This window comes from Cetorhinus maximus, chromosome 15 (assembly GCF_964194155.1).
Source record: "Cetorhinus maximus chromosome 15, sCetMax3.hap1.1, whole genome shotgun sequence".
Lineage (NCBI taxonomy): Eukaryota > Metazoa > Chordata > Chondrichthyes > Lamniformes > Cetorhinidae > Cetorhinus > Cetorhinus maximus.
In genome coordinates this window covers 6,350,607-6,367,020 of record NC_135893.1, presented here as the reverse complement: position 1 = coordinate 6,367,020, position 16,414 = coordinate 6,350,607, and the positions used below count along the sequence as shown (strand labels likewise).

General features: G+C 43.7%; 1 protein-coding gene across 5 annotated transcripts in view; it reads left to right on the top strand.

Annotated features, from left to right (window-relative positions):
- Positions 1-16,414, top strand: part of ctnnbip1 (catenin, beta interacting protein 1) — a 91,093-nt gene that overhangs the window by 30,209 nt on the left and 44,470 nt on the right. For all 5 annotated transcript variants that reach the window (XM_078557824.1, XM_078557819.1, XM_078557823.1 and 2 more), the window contains one exon: positions 13,581-13,671. In XM_078557824.1, the coding sequence (XP_078413950.1) occupies positions 13,581-13,671 (91 nt within the window). The remainder of the gene's footprint in view (positions 1-13,580; positions 13,672-16,414) is intronic.

The following is a 16,414-nucleotide window of genomic DNA, read 5'->3' as shown; positions in this document are numbered from 1 at the left end:
GATGACAGAACACAGAGGAGGCTTTTAATCATTCAGGAGATGTGGGCTTTGTGTCTGGCCCAACATTTATTGGCCATAACAAAAACAGAATTACCTGGAAAAACTCAGCAGGTCTGGCAGCATCGGCGGAGAAGAAAAGAGTTGACGTTTCGAGTCCTCATGACCCTTCAACAGAACTGAGTAATATTAGGAGAGGGGTGAAATATAAGCTGGTTTAAGGTGGGGGGAGAGAAGTTGGGGGGTGGGGTGGTTGTAGTGTCAAGCAAGCAGTGATATGAGCAGATAATCAAAAGATGTCACAGACAAAGGAACAAAGAGGTGTTGAAGGTGGTGATATTATCTAAGAGAATGTGCTAATTAAGAATGGATGGCAGGACACTCAAGGTACAGCTCTAGTGGGGGGTGGGGTGGAAAGACTGACAGGGCATTAAAGGTATAGATTTAAAAATAATGGAAATAGGTGGGAAAAGAAAAATCTATATAAATTATTGGAAAAAACAAAAGGGAGGGGGAAGAAACGGAAAGGGGGTGGGGATGGAGGAGGGAGTTCTAAAGTTGTTGAATTCAATATTCAGTCCGGAAGGCTGTAAAGTGCCTAGTCGGAAGATGAGGTGCTGTTCCTCCAGTTTGCGTTGGGCTTCACTGGAACAATGCAGCAAGCCAAGGACGGACATGTGGGCAAGAGAGCAGGGTGGTGTGTTAAAATGGCAAGCGACAGGGAGGTTTGGGTCTTTCCTGCGGACAGACCGCAGGTGTTCTGCAAAGCGGTCGCCCAGTTTACATTTGGTCTCTCCAATGTAGAGGAGACCGCATTGGGAGCAACGAATGCAGTAGAATAAGTTAGGGGAAATGCAAGTGAAATGTTACTTCACTTGAAAGGAGTGTTTGGGCCCTTGGACGGTGAGCAGAGAGGAAGTGAAAGGGCAGGTGTTGCATCTTTTGCGTGGGCATGGGGAGGTGCTATAGGTGGGGGTTGAGGAGTACGGGGTGATGGAGGAGTGGACGAGGGTGTCCCGGAGGGAACGATCCCTACAAAATGCCGCCGGGGGGGTGAAGGGAAGATGTGTTTGGTGGTGGCCATCCCTAGTTGCCCTTGAGAAGGTGGTGGGTGAGCTGCCTTCTTGAGCCACTGCAGCCCATGTGGTGTAGGTACATCCACAGTGCTGTTGGGGTGGGAGTTCCAGGATTTTGACCCAGCGACAGTGAAGGACTGGCGATATAGTTCCATGTCAGGATGGTGAGTGGCTTGGAGGGGAACTTCCAGGCGGTGGTGTTCCTATCTATCTGCTGCCCTTGTCCTTCTAGATGGTAGTGGTCATGGGTTTCGAAGGTGCTGTCAAAGGAGCCTTGGTGAATTCCTGCAGTGCATCTTGTAGATGATACACACTGCTGCTACTGTGCGTCAGTGCTGGAGGTAGTGAATGTTTGTGGATGTGCTGCCAATCAAGCGGGCTGCTTTGTCCTGGATGGTGTCCAGCTTCTTGACATCATCCAGGCAAGTGGGGAGTATTCCATCACGATCCTGACTTGTGCCTTATGGATGGTGGACCGGCTTTGGGGAGTCAGGAGGTGAGTTACGCGTCACAGGATTCATAGCCTCTGACCTGCTCTTGTAGCCACAGTATTTATATGGCTAGTTCAGTTTCTGGTCAATGATAACCCCCAGGATGTTGATAGTGGAGAATTCAGTGATGACAATGCCATTGAATGTCATGGGATGATGATAGATTCTCTCTTGTTGGAAATGGTCATTGCCTGGCACTTGCGTAGCATGAATGTTACTTGCGACTTGTCAGTCGAAGCCTGGATATTGTCCAGGTCTTGCTGCATTTGGACATGGACTACTTCAGTATCTGAGGAGTTGTGAATGGTGCTGAACATTGTGCAATCATCAGTGAATATCCCTACTTCTGACCTTATGATGGAAGGGAAGTCCATTGATGAAGCAGCTGAAGATGGTTGGGCCTCGGTCACTACCCTGAGGAACTCCTGCAGTGATGTGTGGAGCTGAGAATACTGACCTCCAATAATCACAACCATTTTCCTTTGTGCTCGGTATGATTCCAACCAGCAGAGAGTTTTCCCCCTGATTCCCATTGACTGCAGTTTTGCTAGGGCTCCTTAATGCCACACTCAGTCAAATGAGGCCTTGATGTCAAGGGCAGGCACTCTCGCCTCACCTTGGGAGTTCAGTTTTTCTCTCCATGTTTGAACCAAGGCTCTAATGAGATCAGAAGCTGAGTGGCCCCTGAGGAACCCAAACTGGGCATCAGTGAACAGGTTATTGCTAAGCAAGTGCCGCTTGATAGCACAGTCGATGACCCCTTCTATTACCTTACTGATGATCGAGAGTAGACAGATGGGGCAGTAATTGGCAGCGTTGGATTTGTCCTGCTTTTTATGTATAGGACATACTTGGGCAATTTTCCACATAGCCGGGTAGATGCCAGTGTTGTAGCTATACTGGAACAGCTTGGCTAGGGGCATGGCAAGTTCTAGAGCACAAGTCTTCAGTACTATTGCCAGGCCTCACAGCTTTTGTAGTATCCAGTGCCTTCAGTCATTTCTTGATATCACGTGGAGTGAATCAAATTGGCTGAAGACTGTCATCTGTGATGCTGGGGACCTCCGGAGGAGGCAGAGATCAATCATCCACTCGGCACTTCGGGCTGAAGATTTTTGCAATTGCTTCAGCCTTATCTTTTGCACTGCTGTGCTGACCTCCCCCATCATTGAGGATGTGGATATTTGTGGAGTCTCCTTCTCCAGTGAGTTTTTTAATTGTCCACCACCATTCACGACTGGATGTGGCAGGACTGCAGAGCTTAGATCTGATCCATTGGATGTGAGATCGCTTAGCTCTGTCTATCACTTGCTGCTTATGCTATTTGGCACGCAAGTAGCCCTGTGTTATAGCTTCACCAGGTTGACACCTCATTTTTAGGTATGCCTAGTGCTGCTCCTGGCATGCCCTCCTGCACTCTTCATTGAACCAGGGCTGATCCCCTGGCTTGATGGTAATGATAGAGTGAGGGATAATGGGGGATATGCTGGGCCATGAGGTTGCAGATTGTGTTTGAGTAAGATTCTGCTGCTGCTGACAGCCCACAGTCTTTCATGGATGCCCAACCTTGAGTTGCTAGATCTGTTCAAATCTATCCCATTTAGCACGGTGGTAGTGCCACACAACACGATGGAGGGTATCCTCAATGTGAAGTTGGGAGTTCGTCTCCACGACGACTGCGCAGTGGTCACTCCTCCTGATGCTGTCATGGACAGATGCATCTGCAGCAGGCAGGTTGATGAGGATGAGGTCAGATATGTTTTTCCCTCTTGTTGGTTCCCTCGCCACCTGCCTCAGACCCAGTCCAGTAGCTGTGTCCTTCAGGACTTGGCCAGCTCGGTCAGTAGTGGTGCTACCAAGCCACTCTTGGTGATGGACATTGAAGTCCCCCACCTAGAGTACATTCTGTGCCCTTACCACCCTCAGTGCTTCCTCCAAGTGGTGTTCAACATGGATTCATTAGTTGAGGAAGGGCAGTATGTGGTAACCAGCAGCAGGTTTCCTTGCCCATGTTTGACCTGATGTCTGAGACTTCAGGGGATCTGCAGTAGATGTTGAGAACTCCCAGGACAACTCCCTCCTGACTGTTTGCCCCTGTGCTGCCACCTCTGCTGGGTCTGCTCTGCCAGTGGGACAAGACATATCCAGGAATGGTGGTGATGGTGTCTGGGACATGACCTGTAAGATATGATTCTGTGAAAATGACTATGTCAGGCTGTTGCTTGACTAGTCTGTGAGACAGCGCTCCCAATTATGGCACTAGCCCCCAGTAAGGAGGACTTTGCAGGGCTGACAGGAATGAGGTTGCCATTGTCGTTTCTGGTTCCTAGGTCGGTGCCGGGTGGCCTGTCTGGTTTCATTCCTTTTTTGTGCAGTTTGATACAACTGAGTGGCTTGCTCAGGCCATTTCAGAGGGCATTTAAGAGTCAAACACATTGCTGTGGGTCTGGAGTCACATGTAGACTAAATTTCCTTCCCTTAAAGGACATTAGTGAACCAGATGGGTTTTTACGACAATCAGCAATGGTTTCATGGTTTTCATTAGACTTTTAATTCCAGATTTTTATTGAATTCAAATTCCACCATCTGCCTTAATAATAATTTATGATCGAAAGTAGACTGATAGGGCGGCAATTGACCTAGTTGGATTTGTCCTGCTTTTTGTGTATTATTATTATTATTATTATTCCCAATTATTACTATTCTGTACCCGGATCCCCAGAGCATTACCCTGGGTCTCTGGAATACTAGTCCAGCGACAGTACCACTACGCCATCGCCTCCATTTGGACATATGCCGGCTCTTTGTTAGAGCTATCAACAACAACTTGTATTTATATAGTGCCTTTAATGTAATGAAACATCCCTCGACACTTCACAGGAGCATTATAAAATGAAATATGACACCGAGCCTTTTAAGCAGATATCAAGTCAGATAACCAAAAGCTTGGTCAAAGGTAGGTTTTGAGGAATGTCCTAATGGAGGGTAAGGCCATGGAAGAATTTGAAAACAAGAGTGAGAATTTAAAAATTTATTCTTAGCTTGATCGGGAGCCAGCATGGGTCGCTGAGCACAGGGCTGGCGGGAACAGGACTTGCTGAGAGTTAAGTCACAGAGTAGCAGAGTTTTGAATGACTTCAAGTTCATGGAGGGTAGAATGTGGACTACCAGCCAGGAGTGCATTGGAATAATAGAATCAAAAGATAACGAAGGCATGAATAAGAGTTTAAGCAGCCGATGAGCTGAGACAGGCAAAGTCAGGCGATGTTACAGAGGTGGAAATAGGCGGTTTTAATGCTGGCATAAATATGAGGTTGGAAGCTCATCTTGGGGTCAAATGTGACACTAAGGTTGCAAACAGGCTGCTTAATCTCAGACTGTTACCAGGGAGAGGGATGGAGTCTGTAGCTAAGGGAATGGAGTTTGGAGTGGGGTCTAAAATTAATTAGTTCAGCCTTCCCAATGTTTATTTGGAAGAAGTTTCTGCCCATCTAGTACTGAATCTCGGATAGGCAGTCTGATAATTTAGCCATTATCCAGTTAATCCCATTTCCCTTCTCTTTCACCATAGTCCTGTACATTTAATATTCTGCTTTCCATAATTCTATTCAGATGAAGAAGGTAGGGGCCTGACTTGATAAACTGAGACTGCGCAGATTATAGTCTAGAAATATATGTTTATCTGTCTCACACTCATTGATTCTGTAGATATAAATGTTTAAGAACTGGCAATTGGGAAGACATTCAAGTAGGAAGTCGGCCTCTCTTCCCAGTAGCGAGCAGCAAAATACATGATATGTGTTAATTCTGATTCATAATTAGAGTACAAGAACTAGGAATTTAAGCTGGCTCTGTGAAGCAATGTTAAAATATGCAAAAGTTGTGAGAGAGCCCAAGAAACTAACTTTAATTTCTCCTTTGTGTGCTTTTTGAGATAGAGATAAATAAAAGTCACTCATGGAAGAGCTTGGAAGATATGAAAGCCTTTCCAGGTTAATGGTACCCCAGGGTGGAATACATTAGTTATAGTAATACAACAAAACATTATTTTTGTGTAACAAACTGGATCTTCAATTGTAAGCCAATAAATGTGGAATTTATTACACTCATGAGAGACAGCCACAACTTGCTCACAGCTGCAATGCTCTTTAGTCATTCTGTACTTCTCACTTGTGGAATGAATTTTGCACTCAGTGGTTAGTGACAGACTAGGCTGCTGTGAAGGTACTTGTGAATCTCCAGTTGACCAGATTTACTTCTGATCTAGATTGATTTCCTCATTCTCAGTATCTCCCACGCATCACTGAAATAAGGCTGTCGATGTTAAACTTCAGCACTGAATCCTGAGCTTTCTCCAGTGGTATTTGGAAGGTGGTGCCTGATTTGAAAAATTAACTCAGGTTTGCGATACCAGCATCCCACCCATTTCAGCAACACCAACTTCTCTGTGCTTTCAGGCTGAAAATTCTGGGAATAAAAAATACAAACTTATCATTTAGGAGCAAGAGTCGGCCAATCGGCCCCTCGAGCTTGCTCTGCCATTTAGTAAGATCATGGCCTCAACTCCACATTCCTGCCCACCACCAGTAACCAGTAAACTTTGACTCCCTTGTTAGTCAAGAATCTTATCTACCTCACCTTAAAAATTTTCAATGACCCTGCCTCCCCTCCTCTCTGGGGATGAGAGTTCCAATGACTCACGACCCTCAGAAAAATTTCTCTTCATCTCTGCCTTATAAAGGAGACTCCTTATTTTTAAATTCTATCCCCAAGTTCTAGTCTCTCCCACAAAGGGAAACATCCTTTCGACATCCACCCCTCTCAAGCCTCCTCAGGATCTTAAATGTTTCAGTAGAATCACCTTTCTCCTGAACTCCAATGGATACAGGCCCAGCCCTGTTCATCCGTTCCTCGTAAAATGACCCCCCACCCCGGCCCCATCTCCGGTATCAGTGAAGTGAACCTTCTCTGAACTGTGAATGCATTTATATCCTTTCTTAAATAAGGAGACCAAAACTTAACACAGTACTTCAGATGTGGTCTCACCTGTGCAATTGTAACAAAACATCACAGAATCTTTACAGTGCACAAGGAGGCCACTCGGCCCATCAAGTCTGCACTGGCTCTCTGAAAGAGCATTCTGCCTAGTCCTACTTTCCTGTCTTATCCTTGTGACCTTGCACATTTATTCTTTTCACATAGCAATCCAATTCCCTTTATAAAGAACCTATTTTTATTTTTCTTGGACTGTGGCTTTAAAAACTACCATGGCTACAGTTTGAAAGACATGTTCACTGGAATAGGATGAGGAATATCTACAATGTTGCTATCCTGGAACAGAGTGTGCCATAAAAGAACAGAATTGTGCCAGAAAGAAGCCCTGGACTAAGGGGAACTGTCTGATGGCAGCATTTTAATTAGCTCCTGACTAGATGACCGGGGTTTTGTGTGGTAACAGTGCAGGCAGTACAGCTCCTAGCCTGCGAAGAAGGAAGACCTAAAACCCCTCTCCCCTGTGTTTGTAAGATTCCAGTAATTCTACCATAGTAGCTAACTGGCTATCCCTCACCTCCCTGTAACCTGCTTTCTCTGAAAACCTCTGTCAAGAGGGAAAAGGGAAAAAAATCACCAATAGAAACATTGAAAAGCAGGTTTTTCAACCAGTAAACCACAGACTGAAAGTGCTGGGCGACCACCTTGTGTCATCAACAACAAAGTGCAAGGAATTTGGAAGACATCAATCAAAATCAATCTAATCCTGTACTCCGTATTGGTGTTATTGAACTGTTTTATCTCGCCCTTAAAACCCATCTGGATTTATACAAGTTCAACATGACCTCCTTACTCTTGTACTCAATGCCTCTATTAATAAAGCCTAAGATACTATATGCTTTATTAACTGTTCTCTCAACATGCCCTGCTACCTTCAGTGACTTATGTACATACTCACCGAGGTCCCTCTGTTCCTTCACCTCCTTTAGAATTTCTCCCTTTATTTTATGCTGTCTCTCCATGTTCTTCACACTTCTCTGCTTTGAACTTCATCTGCCACTTGTCTGCTCAATACTGACATGCCCACCGACATGTCTATGTCCTTTTGAAGTTGAAGACTACCCCTACTTTTAAATTCCATTCCCCTTGCAATAACAACAACATTCCATTAACCTTCCTAATCACTGTCTGCACTTGCATGCTAACTTTTTGTGATTCATGTATCAGGGCACCAAGATCGCTTTGTATCTCAAGGGTTCTTCAACCTTTCTGCATTTAAATGATTTGCTGCTTTTCTATTCTCCCTGCCAAAGTGAACAAGTTCGCAATTTCCCACTTTATTCTTCATTTCCCAATTTTTTGCCCACTCACTTAACCTATCAATACGGACAATGGATATGCAGTTGCTCAAAAACTTGCAACACAATTGTATTGGAATGACACATGTGCAACTCCTGCATGTGCTCAGTGAACATGACTATTAATTTGGCTAGGAGCTTCTCTAATATTGAGAGAAGGTGTGTACAACCTAGAAATAGAGCAAAGTGCATTGTGAACAAACACCATGAAATTTGCAGTTGGAGAATGAGGGAGAGCGTTATTACCGAGCTCCCAGTGAGTGGCAGGTGGTTGTCAGTCTTTACTGAATTAAATATTAATTTTGAGAAGATAAGCCCATCCTTAATATAAAATTAATTACTCCTTTTCCTTCACTTTTTCCTCATTTCTCCTCATTTTATGAAGGCTTTGACTGCTAGTTGGGGTATGATCTCACACCTCACATGCTTATCAAAAGCTGCCTGGACTGCAGATTATTTGACTAAAGTTTTTGTTTCTGATTGCACATGGAGATGGCACTAGTACCTGTTTGTCAATTCAGAGCTTTAACTCTGTAATACTATCTGTAAGCCTTGAGCAGAGGCTCAGGGATTAAATCATTTGTAAAAAAAAAAATCGCAGTTGTACTCTGGAATGAAAATGATCCTAGGTATCTGCATTCATTAGCTGCAGATCAGCCCTGCTGTATTTAGAGAAATGTCATGTTTGATGGCCAATTCTCTATAAACCTAAGGTGTTGTAAAGCTATGGAGCATGTAGAAAGAATGTGCATCACGTAATTTGTATTGCCATTTTGATGAGCCAGCCATGCTGGGGTGGAGGGAGCTTCCAGCAGATTAGGGAAGATGACCTTTTTATTTTCAGCCAGCGTTTTCTTTCTGTGCATCCACCATTTTGAAATTAGTAATTTCATTGCTGGACCAAGTCAGAAAATAAGTCTCTATTAGTCATAGAAGTTTCTGATTTGATATCTTGTAATTCTTTAAAAAAAAGTAGTGAATTGTGCACTCATCCTGGCAGTCACCCTTTCAAGCTTCTGAAAAGATGAGTTGGATTGACAAGAATGTGGTGTACAAATCAATCAGTGCATTTACTAAAAGCTACAAAATTCAACTGCAGGGATTTTGATATAAACACAAGATCTGTGCACGAAAGTTATTGGAGCAACATGATGCAACGTTTCAGCCATTGATATGGCAACACTGCTGAGGTGATGACATATAACGTCAACACTGTCTCTCTTCAGCTGTTCTCTCCTGCACTAGAACCTGGAGAGAGCTCTGGTCGCTACAACCTTGATTCCCACTTTGCTGAATCCCCACTTTTAGCCTCTGTGGGGATACACTGAGTGGAGGTCAACCACCTGTCTGAGAGGGCTCCCAACACTCCAGGGGTATCCTGCCGTGTCGGGGAATTACAGATTAACCTGGACGCTGCTGCGAGCAACCTGGGAGAAAAATCATCGGGGAAATTTTCAAAATGTCTTTTCATTTTCTTTGAACGTTAGTTTGAGTTATAAAAGAATTGGAGATGAGGGTGGGGGAGGTTAGAGGGGCAGTTTGAAAAGGGGTGGGGGTGGGGGGGCGCAATGTGAAGAAACTTCCAGGAATTTGTCCGACCAGAATTAGTAAATGTTCTCCATAGATTGTTGAGTCCAAGGGAGCATTGTTACTTACCTACTTGCAGCCAATTTGAAGAGCAAAATTGATACATCACTGTGATTAGAAGGAAATAGCCTCAGTAAATCTTCAGACAATACCTAGAGAATAAAAGTGAATTTTGAGCAGTTTGTCATAATTTGACTTCCCACAGCAAGACTGGCTTCATTGAAATTGTTTGTATTAATGACAAAAAATGTCACTTCCTTCACTTGAAGGTGTTGAGTCTTGCTGCGCTACAGTTCTCGAGGCGACTGAAGTGCCTCCAGTATCTTGCCCAGGTGACCATTCTTCGTATAAGAACCAAAAATTGAGAATCACAGTAAAGCCCAATCGTGTCCTGTCCTTTTGAGTTCCAAAGGAGATTCGTACTTGATTCAACATTAACTCTGTTTGTCCCTCCACAGATGCTGCCAGACCTGCAGCTTTTTCTCCAGCACTTCCTGTTTTTATTTTGCATCCTATCCATGTATGTGAACATTCCTGTGGAGCTCATAACTGTCCAGTGACCTTGGCTGATTTCCTTCCGCATTCCCTCAGCGGCAAAGAGTTCCAATTGCTCGGTCAACTGAGATCAGCTCACTGACCTCAGACTGGGATTTGGATCTCCTGATCTTAAAAGTTCTGTATACAGCATCTTGTACTTATATTTATTTAGGTTTTGTTTTTGGGATGTCGCAGAACTGTTTTTTCAAGTGGTGCTGTCGGAATGTGAAATTAAATACAGCTCAGCTGAGGTACAGTGCAAAACACACATGCTTACAACAGCAGCGGTGTTGTACAAGATATTACAGCAGCTGTAATAGCCAGTGTCATAAGTCTCTTCTGAATTATGCTGTTTTCCTGCAGGGGATTGTACAGCAGAGTTGAGTTTCCTGTGCCAGTTTTCCTGCATCTCTCACACAATATTCAAAAAATTAACCCCATTGACACAAGGGTTAGGAGCATGACATTCAAAGCATCAAAATTGTTTGCATTAATTACAAAAAAATTCCACCTCCTTCACTTGAAGGTCTTGCTGGGCTACATTTCTCAAGGTGACTGAAGTGCCTCTAGTATCTTACCCAGGTAGCCATTCTTTGCGCAAGAGCCAAACCCTGGAGAATTACTGTAAAGCCCAATTACATCCTGTCCTTTGAGTTGAGGCATGGGCTCGAACCTCACCACTGCCGAAGTTTTGCTTCTACTGGGGCATGGCGTTCAAATAGAGGATCAGCCATGATCATATTGAATGGCGGAGCAGGTTGAGGGGCTGAATGACCTACTGCTGCTTCTATTTTCTATGTTCTTAAAGAAGAGTCTCATTATGCATAAATTGGCAGGTTTGTATTGATTTCAGATTCTGAAGGAAAAATTGCATACTTCCCAGGGAAAAAAAACTTCAGTAATTGATGTGTTACAGGAGCAAACAGTTGATCAGTCCAATATTTAGTTATCAGTAGTTTCAAGTATTTGTTTGTTTCAGTGTGAGGGTTCATAGCTGATTCCAGGTAATTAGGATAAAAAAGGAATTGATTTGAGGTTCATGTCTTCTTGGATCGGTTCATAGACATATAGATGACTGGATAAGGCCATTGCAGTCATTTTGGCTGGTTGCAATATCTGGGAAATATTATATCCCATGAAATCTCCCTCACACCCCTTTATCACATTTTCACCTGCATTTGCATAGCTCTTGCAAATTTGCCAATTCAATCAACTCCCTTGACAGTCCATATATATATATGTTGACTAACCACTGCATAAAGCAATAAAATTGAACTGTTTTTTCCACCCTGCCTCTCTTTGCTCTATTACAGAATCTGTGACCATGTTAAACATGTTGGCCTTGATCCTAACTAGCAGTTGTGCCCAAATTCTGCTTGCCATTCCTGTCCACCACTGACCCTGCAGGAACTTGTGTTGGCTGAAAAGCACCTAATTTCCACGTGACCTGTGGGTGCCCCTTCCATAATAGACATCCACTTTCCCTATGTTGGAAACACTGGCACCTGTCTACCATCCAGGCATTTCCCTTGCTGGATCCCTAGCCCCCATCAGTGGGACCAAATCACTCCAATCTGAAGACTCCCATGCCTTTTCTCACTGTATAAAGGCCTTTAGTCATACCAAGGAAAATGTCTTGAATAATCTTCTTTCCTTGATCTGCGACATAAAACCAGAAATTCATGTAAACTATCGCATTAATGATTAGATTAATGCACAAAGCAACACCAAACTACCATTGAAATAGTAATCTTTTGTGATATTACCATGATTATGCAAACTCTTATTTGTGCAGCACTTTTACTTCTCAAATTCTGCATCAGATGAATTTGTAAAAAGGGCGGTTTGAGTTCCTACTGCAGAGTGTCCTTATTAATATTGAAACTTCGTATTCCTCACTTCCACTAGATATATCCAGACAAAACTATAGGTGTTATAACTGTAATGAATTACTATTTACAAAAAGGAGAGGGGAGGCTAAGTCTTTAATAACTGAAAGGTAATTTTGGGGAGGGGACAGATGAGAAATGTAACCCATAATTGTGTGTATTTTGAAGTATTTGAATCTAAAAAGGGATATGCTGAAAGATCAGGACCAAGGCAACTCCTGGCTCTTGAGAATCCCAACCCTGGCCCTGGCTCCAGCTCCTTTTCTGCCCCTTTGGTGTCACTGACCTTGTATGGAGGAGGTGTAGATTCCACCCTAAACAAGGCCCAGTGGAAACTCTGTGTAGGCTGATCCTGGTGTTTAGATCTTGGGCATATTACAGATTCTTGTGCTACACACTTGCTGAAGTATCAGAAGGGCCAAGCAGTTTTGGATCCATTGATGTTTGTTTATCTAGGCCCTTTTGTGCCTTGAATGAGTCTACCTGGCAATCTTCTTCAGTAGATCTTTCCAAAGACCTGAAGTAAAATAAGTTTTTTTACACAAGTTTGATAAACCAATAAACAGGAATTGTAAATTTTTTGCTTCATTTTCAAGAGTGAAGTAAACCCAGAAATGCACCGTTCATGTATTCAAACTACAAGCATACGGTGGAACATCTAAGGACAGAAGGAGCACCTCAAAGTATCAGCCTGGGGCAGTGTAGCAGTAAAGAGCTTGTATACTTACAAGCTGCTGATGTCTGAATTCAAGCAGCCCCCATGATGGTTCACAGTTTAAACCACTTATGTGGTATGGCACTGAGCCATTCAGAGTAGGAAAGTACCTGGATGAGCCTCCAGATTTTGTTTGGCAAGTCCAATTTATAAGTGGAGTAGGACTGATATTGGCCTCCGCATTCTCGATTAGGAAGTTGGCAGGGGTCAAAGAGGAGGGGCTTGGTGGAGTGGAAAACCATTGGAAGTTCTCTTTCCTCCTGCTCATCAGGCAATGCTCAAATTGTGTCAAATGACAAGGATGGGTTTGGTTATGGTGGTTTGGGCCAGTGATTTGGCATGGTGCTATGCTCTGCAAGAAGCTCTGCTAGTTCCTACACTGAACCGAATTTGCAGCCTTGGTAGCTGATTTTGCAACAAAAAGCCCCAGTTTCCAGCAGCATAGGGCAGGTAGTCCGAGACCATTAGAAAATGCCGGTCCTTGAGCAATAACACTTAGTTGCCCTAAAGATGGCTTCAGTTTGTTAAGCGACCTGTGTAAAGTACTGGAAAGCTGCTACCCAAGAAAAAGAACCATAACATGACCAGAGAGGTGAGGAGGTTGGAGAGTGGTGGGGAATTGAGAATTTATTTTAATAAAAGCCGAGGTTAATCCCCTGCCCTGGAGCAGAGTTATTTGTGTTCCCTGCTATAGCCTTGGCTGCATCCCTCCTAAATAAATTATGCTGATTGTTGGGGACAGACAAACAGTGTGTCTCCTTGCGATGTCCTCTCTATATTTTGGCTCGTGGCCCAGTTCTGTAATTTTTATGTCAATGCAGAGCCTCATCAAAGCACTTAAACTTACTGTTGAAGAAAATAATATTTAAATGGCACTTCAATGCCACAATGCTGCTAACCAACTTTAGAAAATAAAAACGGGATCTTTATTTTAACAGCTCACTCCAAGTGAAGAGGCATTTCTGCGAACCTATGCAGGAGTAGTGAACAGCCAGCTTAGCCAACTTCCACAGCACCCGATTGATCAGGGTAAGTACAAAACTGTGCAAAGTCAAATCAAAGGGATAATTTTTGTTACAATCTGGTTTTGACCTCAAGATTCAGTATTTATTTGTCAGGACCTGATGCAGTATTAATGTTGAGACGCATGTGCAAGTCCTGCAATTTTAGCAAGTAGAGGTTGCTTTACTATTTACTTAGCCCACTGAGGACTTCTAATGGCCAGAGCTGGGTAATGCAGAATTATAATACTGACTGTACTACCCTTGCATAATTGCAGAGGACCTGAATATTGTAACCCTTTGTGGACATGGAACAGCTGGGGCAACATGCTGCTCCATTCCTTACCTTAGTCAGGACACCATGGGACCTATCACATTGACATCCAGCCACATAGGAAGATAGCAGGACAGATGGCTTGAAGCTCGGTCAAAAACGTAGATTTTAAAGAGCGTTTTAAAGCATTAAATTAAATTAAATTTGTTTTGGAATACAGAGTAGTCAGTATGTACACAGGCTCCACTCCTATATAGCTTTAACAGCAGGCCTCATTGACGTATTGGCTCCTGGTCAAGCAACATATTGATTTTAAAATTCTCATCCTTGTTTTCAAATCCCCATGGCCTCACCCATATCTATCTCTGTAACCTCCTATCCCCACAACCCTCTGCGATATCTGTACACATCTAATCTGGCCTTTTGCGCATCCACCGATTTGAATCGGTCCACCATTGGTGGCCCTGCCTTTCGTTGCCCTAAGCACTGGAATTCCCTCCCTAGTCCTCTCCGTGTCTCTACCTCACTATCACCTTTTAAGACAGTTCTTAACACCTACCTTTTTGACTAAGCTTTTGATCATTTGACTAATATCTCATATGGCTCAGTGTCATACTTGGTTTTATAATGCTCCTGTGAAGCACCTTGGGATGTGTTATGTGAAAGGTGCTACGTAAATATAAGTTGTTGAGGGGAGGAAGAGGGAACTCTCTTGTCCTGAATTCTCTACTAGTCTATGTAGGTGAGTGGAATGCTACTATAAGAGAGAGTGTGTAGCCTGGTAATTGCACTTGGGAAAACAGTAGATATTTTTGAAACAAAAACAGAAATACCTGGAAAAACTCAGCAGGTCTGGCAGCATCTGTGGAGAGGAGCACAGTTGACGTTTCGAGTCCTCATGACCCTTCAACAGAACTAAGTAAAAATAGGAAAGGGGTGAAATATAAGCTGGTTTGGGGGGGTGGAGGGGGGGTGGTTGTTGGGACAAGCAGCCAGTAATAGGTGGAGATAACCAAAAGATGTCACAGACAAAAGGACAAAGAGGTGTTGAAGGTGGTGATATTATCTAAAGGAATGTGCTAATTAAGAGTAGAAAGCAGGACAGACAAGGTACAGATAGCTCTAGTGGGGGTGGGGGAATACTAAAAGGGCTAAAAGGTAGAGATAAACAATGCGTGGAAATATATTTAAAAATAATGGAAATAGGTGGGAAAAGAAAAATCTATATAAATTATTGGAAAAAACAAAAAGGAAGGGGAAGAAACGTAAAGGGGGTGGGGATGGAGGAGGGAGTTTAAGATCTAAAATTGTTGAACTCAATATTCAGTTCAGAAGTTCTGTAAAGTGCCTAGTCGGAAGATGAGGTGCTGTTCCTCCAGTTTGCGTTGAGCTTCACTGGAACAATGCAGCAAGCCAAGGACAGACATGTGGGCATGAGAGCAGGGTGGAGTGTTGAAATGGCAAGTGACAGGGAGGTCTGGGTAATGCTTGCGGACAGACCGAAGGTGTTCTGCAAAGCGGTCACCCAGTCTGCGTTTGGTCTCTTCAATGTAGAGGAAACCGCATTGGGAGCAACGAATGCAGTAGACTAAGTTGAGGGAAGTGCAAGTGAAATGCTGCTTCACTTGAAAGGAGTGTTTGGGCCCTTGGACAGTGAGGAGAGAGGAAGTGAAGCGGCAGGTGTTGCATCTTCTGCGGTTGCATGGGAAGGTGCCGTGGGAGGGGGTTGAGGAGTAGGGGGTGATGGAGGAGTGGACCAGGCTGTCACGGAGGGAACGATCCCTACGGAATGCCGCCGGGGGGGTGAAGGGAAGATGTGTTTGGTGGTGGCATCATGCTGGAGTTGGTGGAAATGGCGGAGGATGATCCTTTGAATGCGGAGGCTGGTGAGGTGATAAGTGAGGACAAGGAGGACCCTATTATGTTTCTGGGAGGGAGGAGAAGGCGTGAGGGAAAAGATATTTTTGCTTGTGGAATTAGCTCATCATTAAATGGGACATTTCTGCCTGGGGCATTGATTCACTTGGATCTCCATAGAATGGTAGATAATTGGAAATACTGTGGGTGTGAAGAAGTGAAGGCTGATTTTGGCCTTCCTACCAAGGGTGGGGATGAGTTGGTAATGTGTGCACAAGTGGGGTGAGTAAAATTATGCTATAATTTTAAAAAAAATGTTTGCATTAATTGTTGTTATAGTATTTATTCTTATTATTTTCCTTAAAAAAAATCAAATTGCAACTCCTCTCAAAGATGGCATTTAAGAAATCAAATCTGCGATTCCCTGAGGAGCTTTGTGAGATGACTCATGGATAGTTGAATTTTGTAAACTCATTCTCGGTATGGGTGTCGCTAGCTAGGCTGCTATTATTGCCCCTCCCCAGTTGCTATGAGTAGCAGTTTGATACCAAGCAGCAAATTGCTAGGCTGCTTCAGAGGGCAGTTAAGAGTCAATCACATTGGAACCACATTAAAACCAAGCAGGGTAAGAACGCCAGGC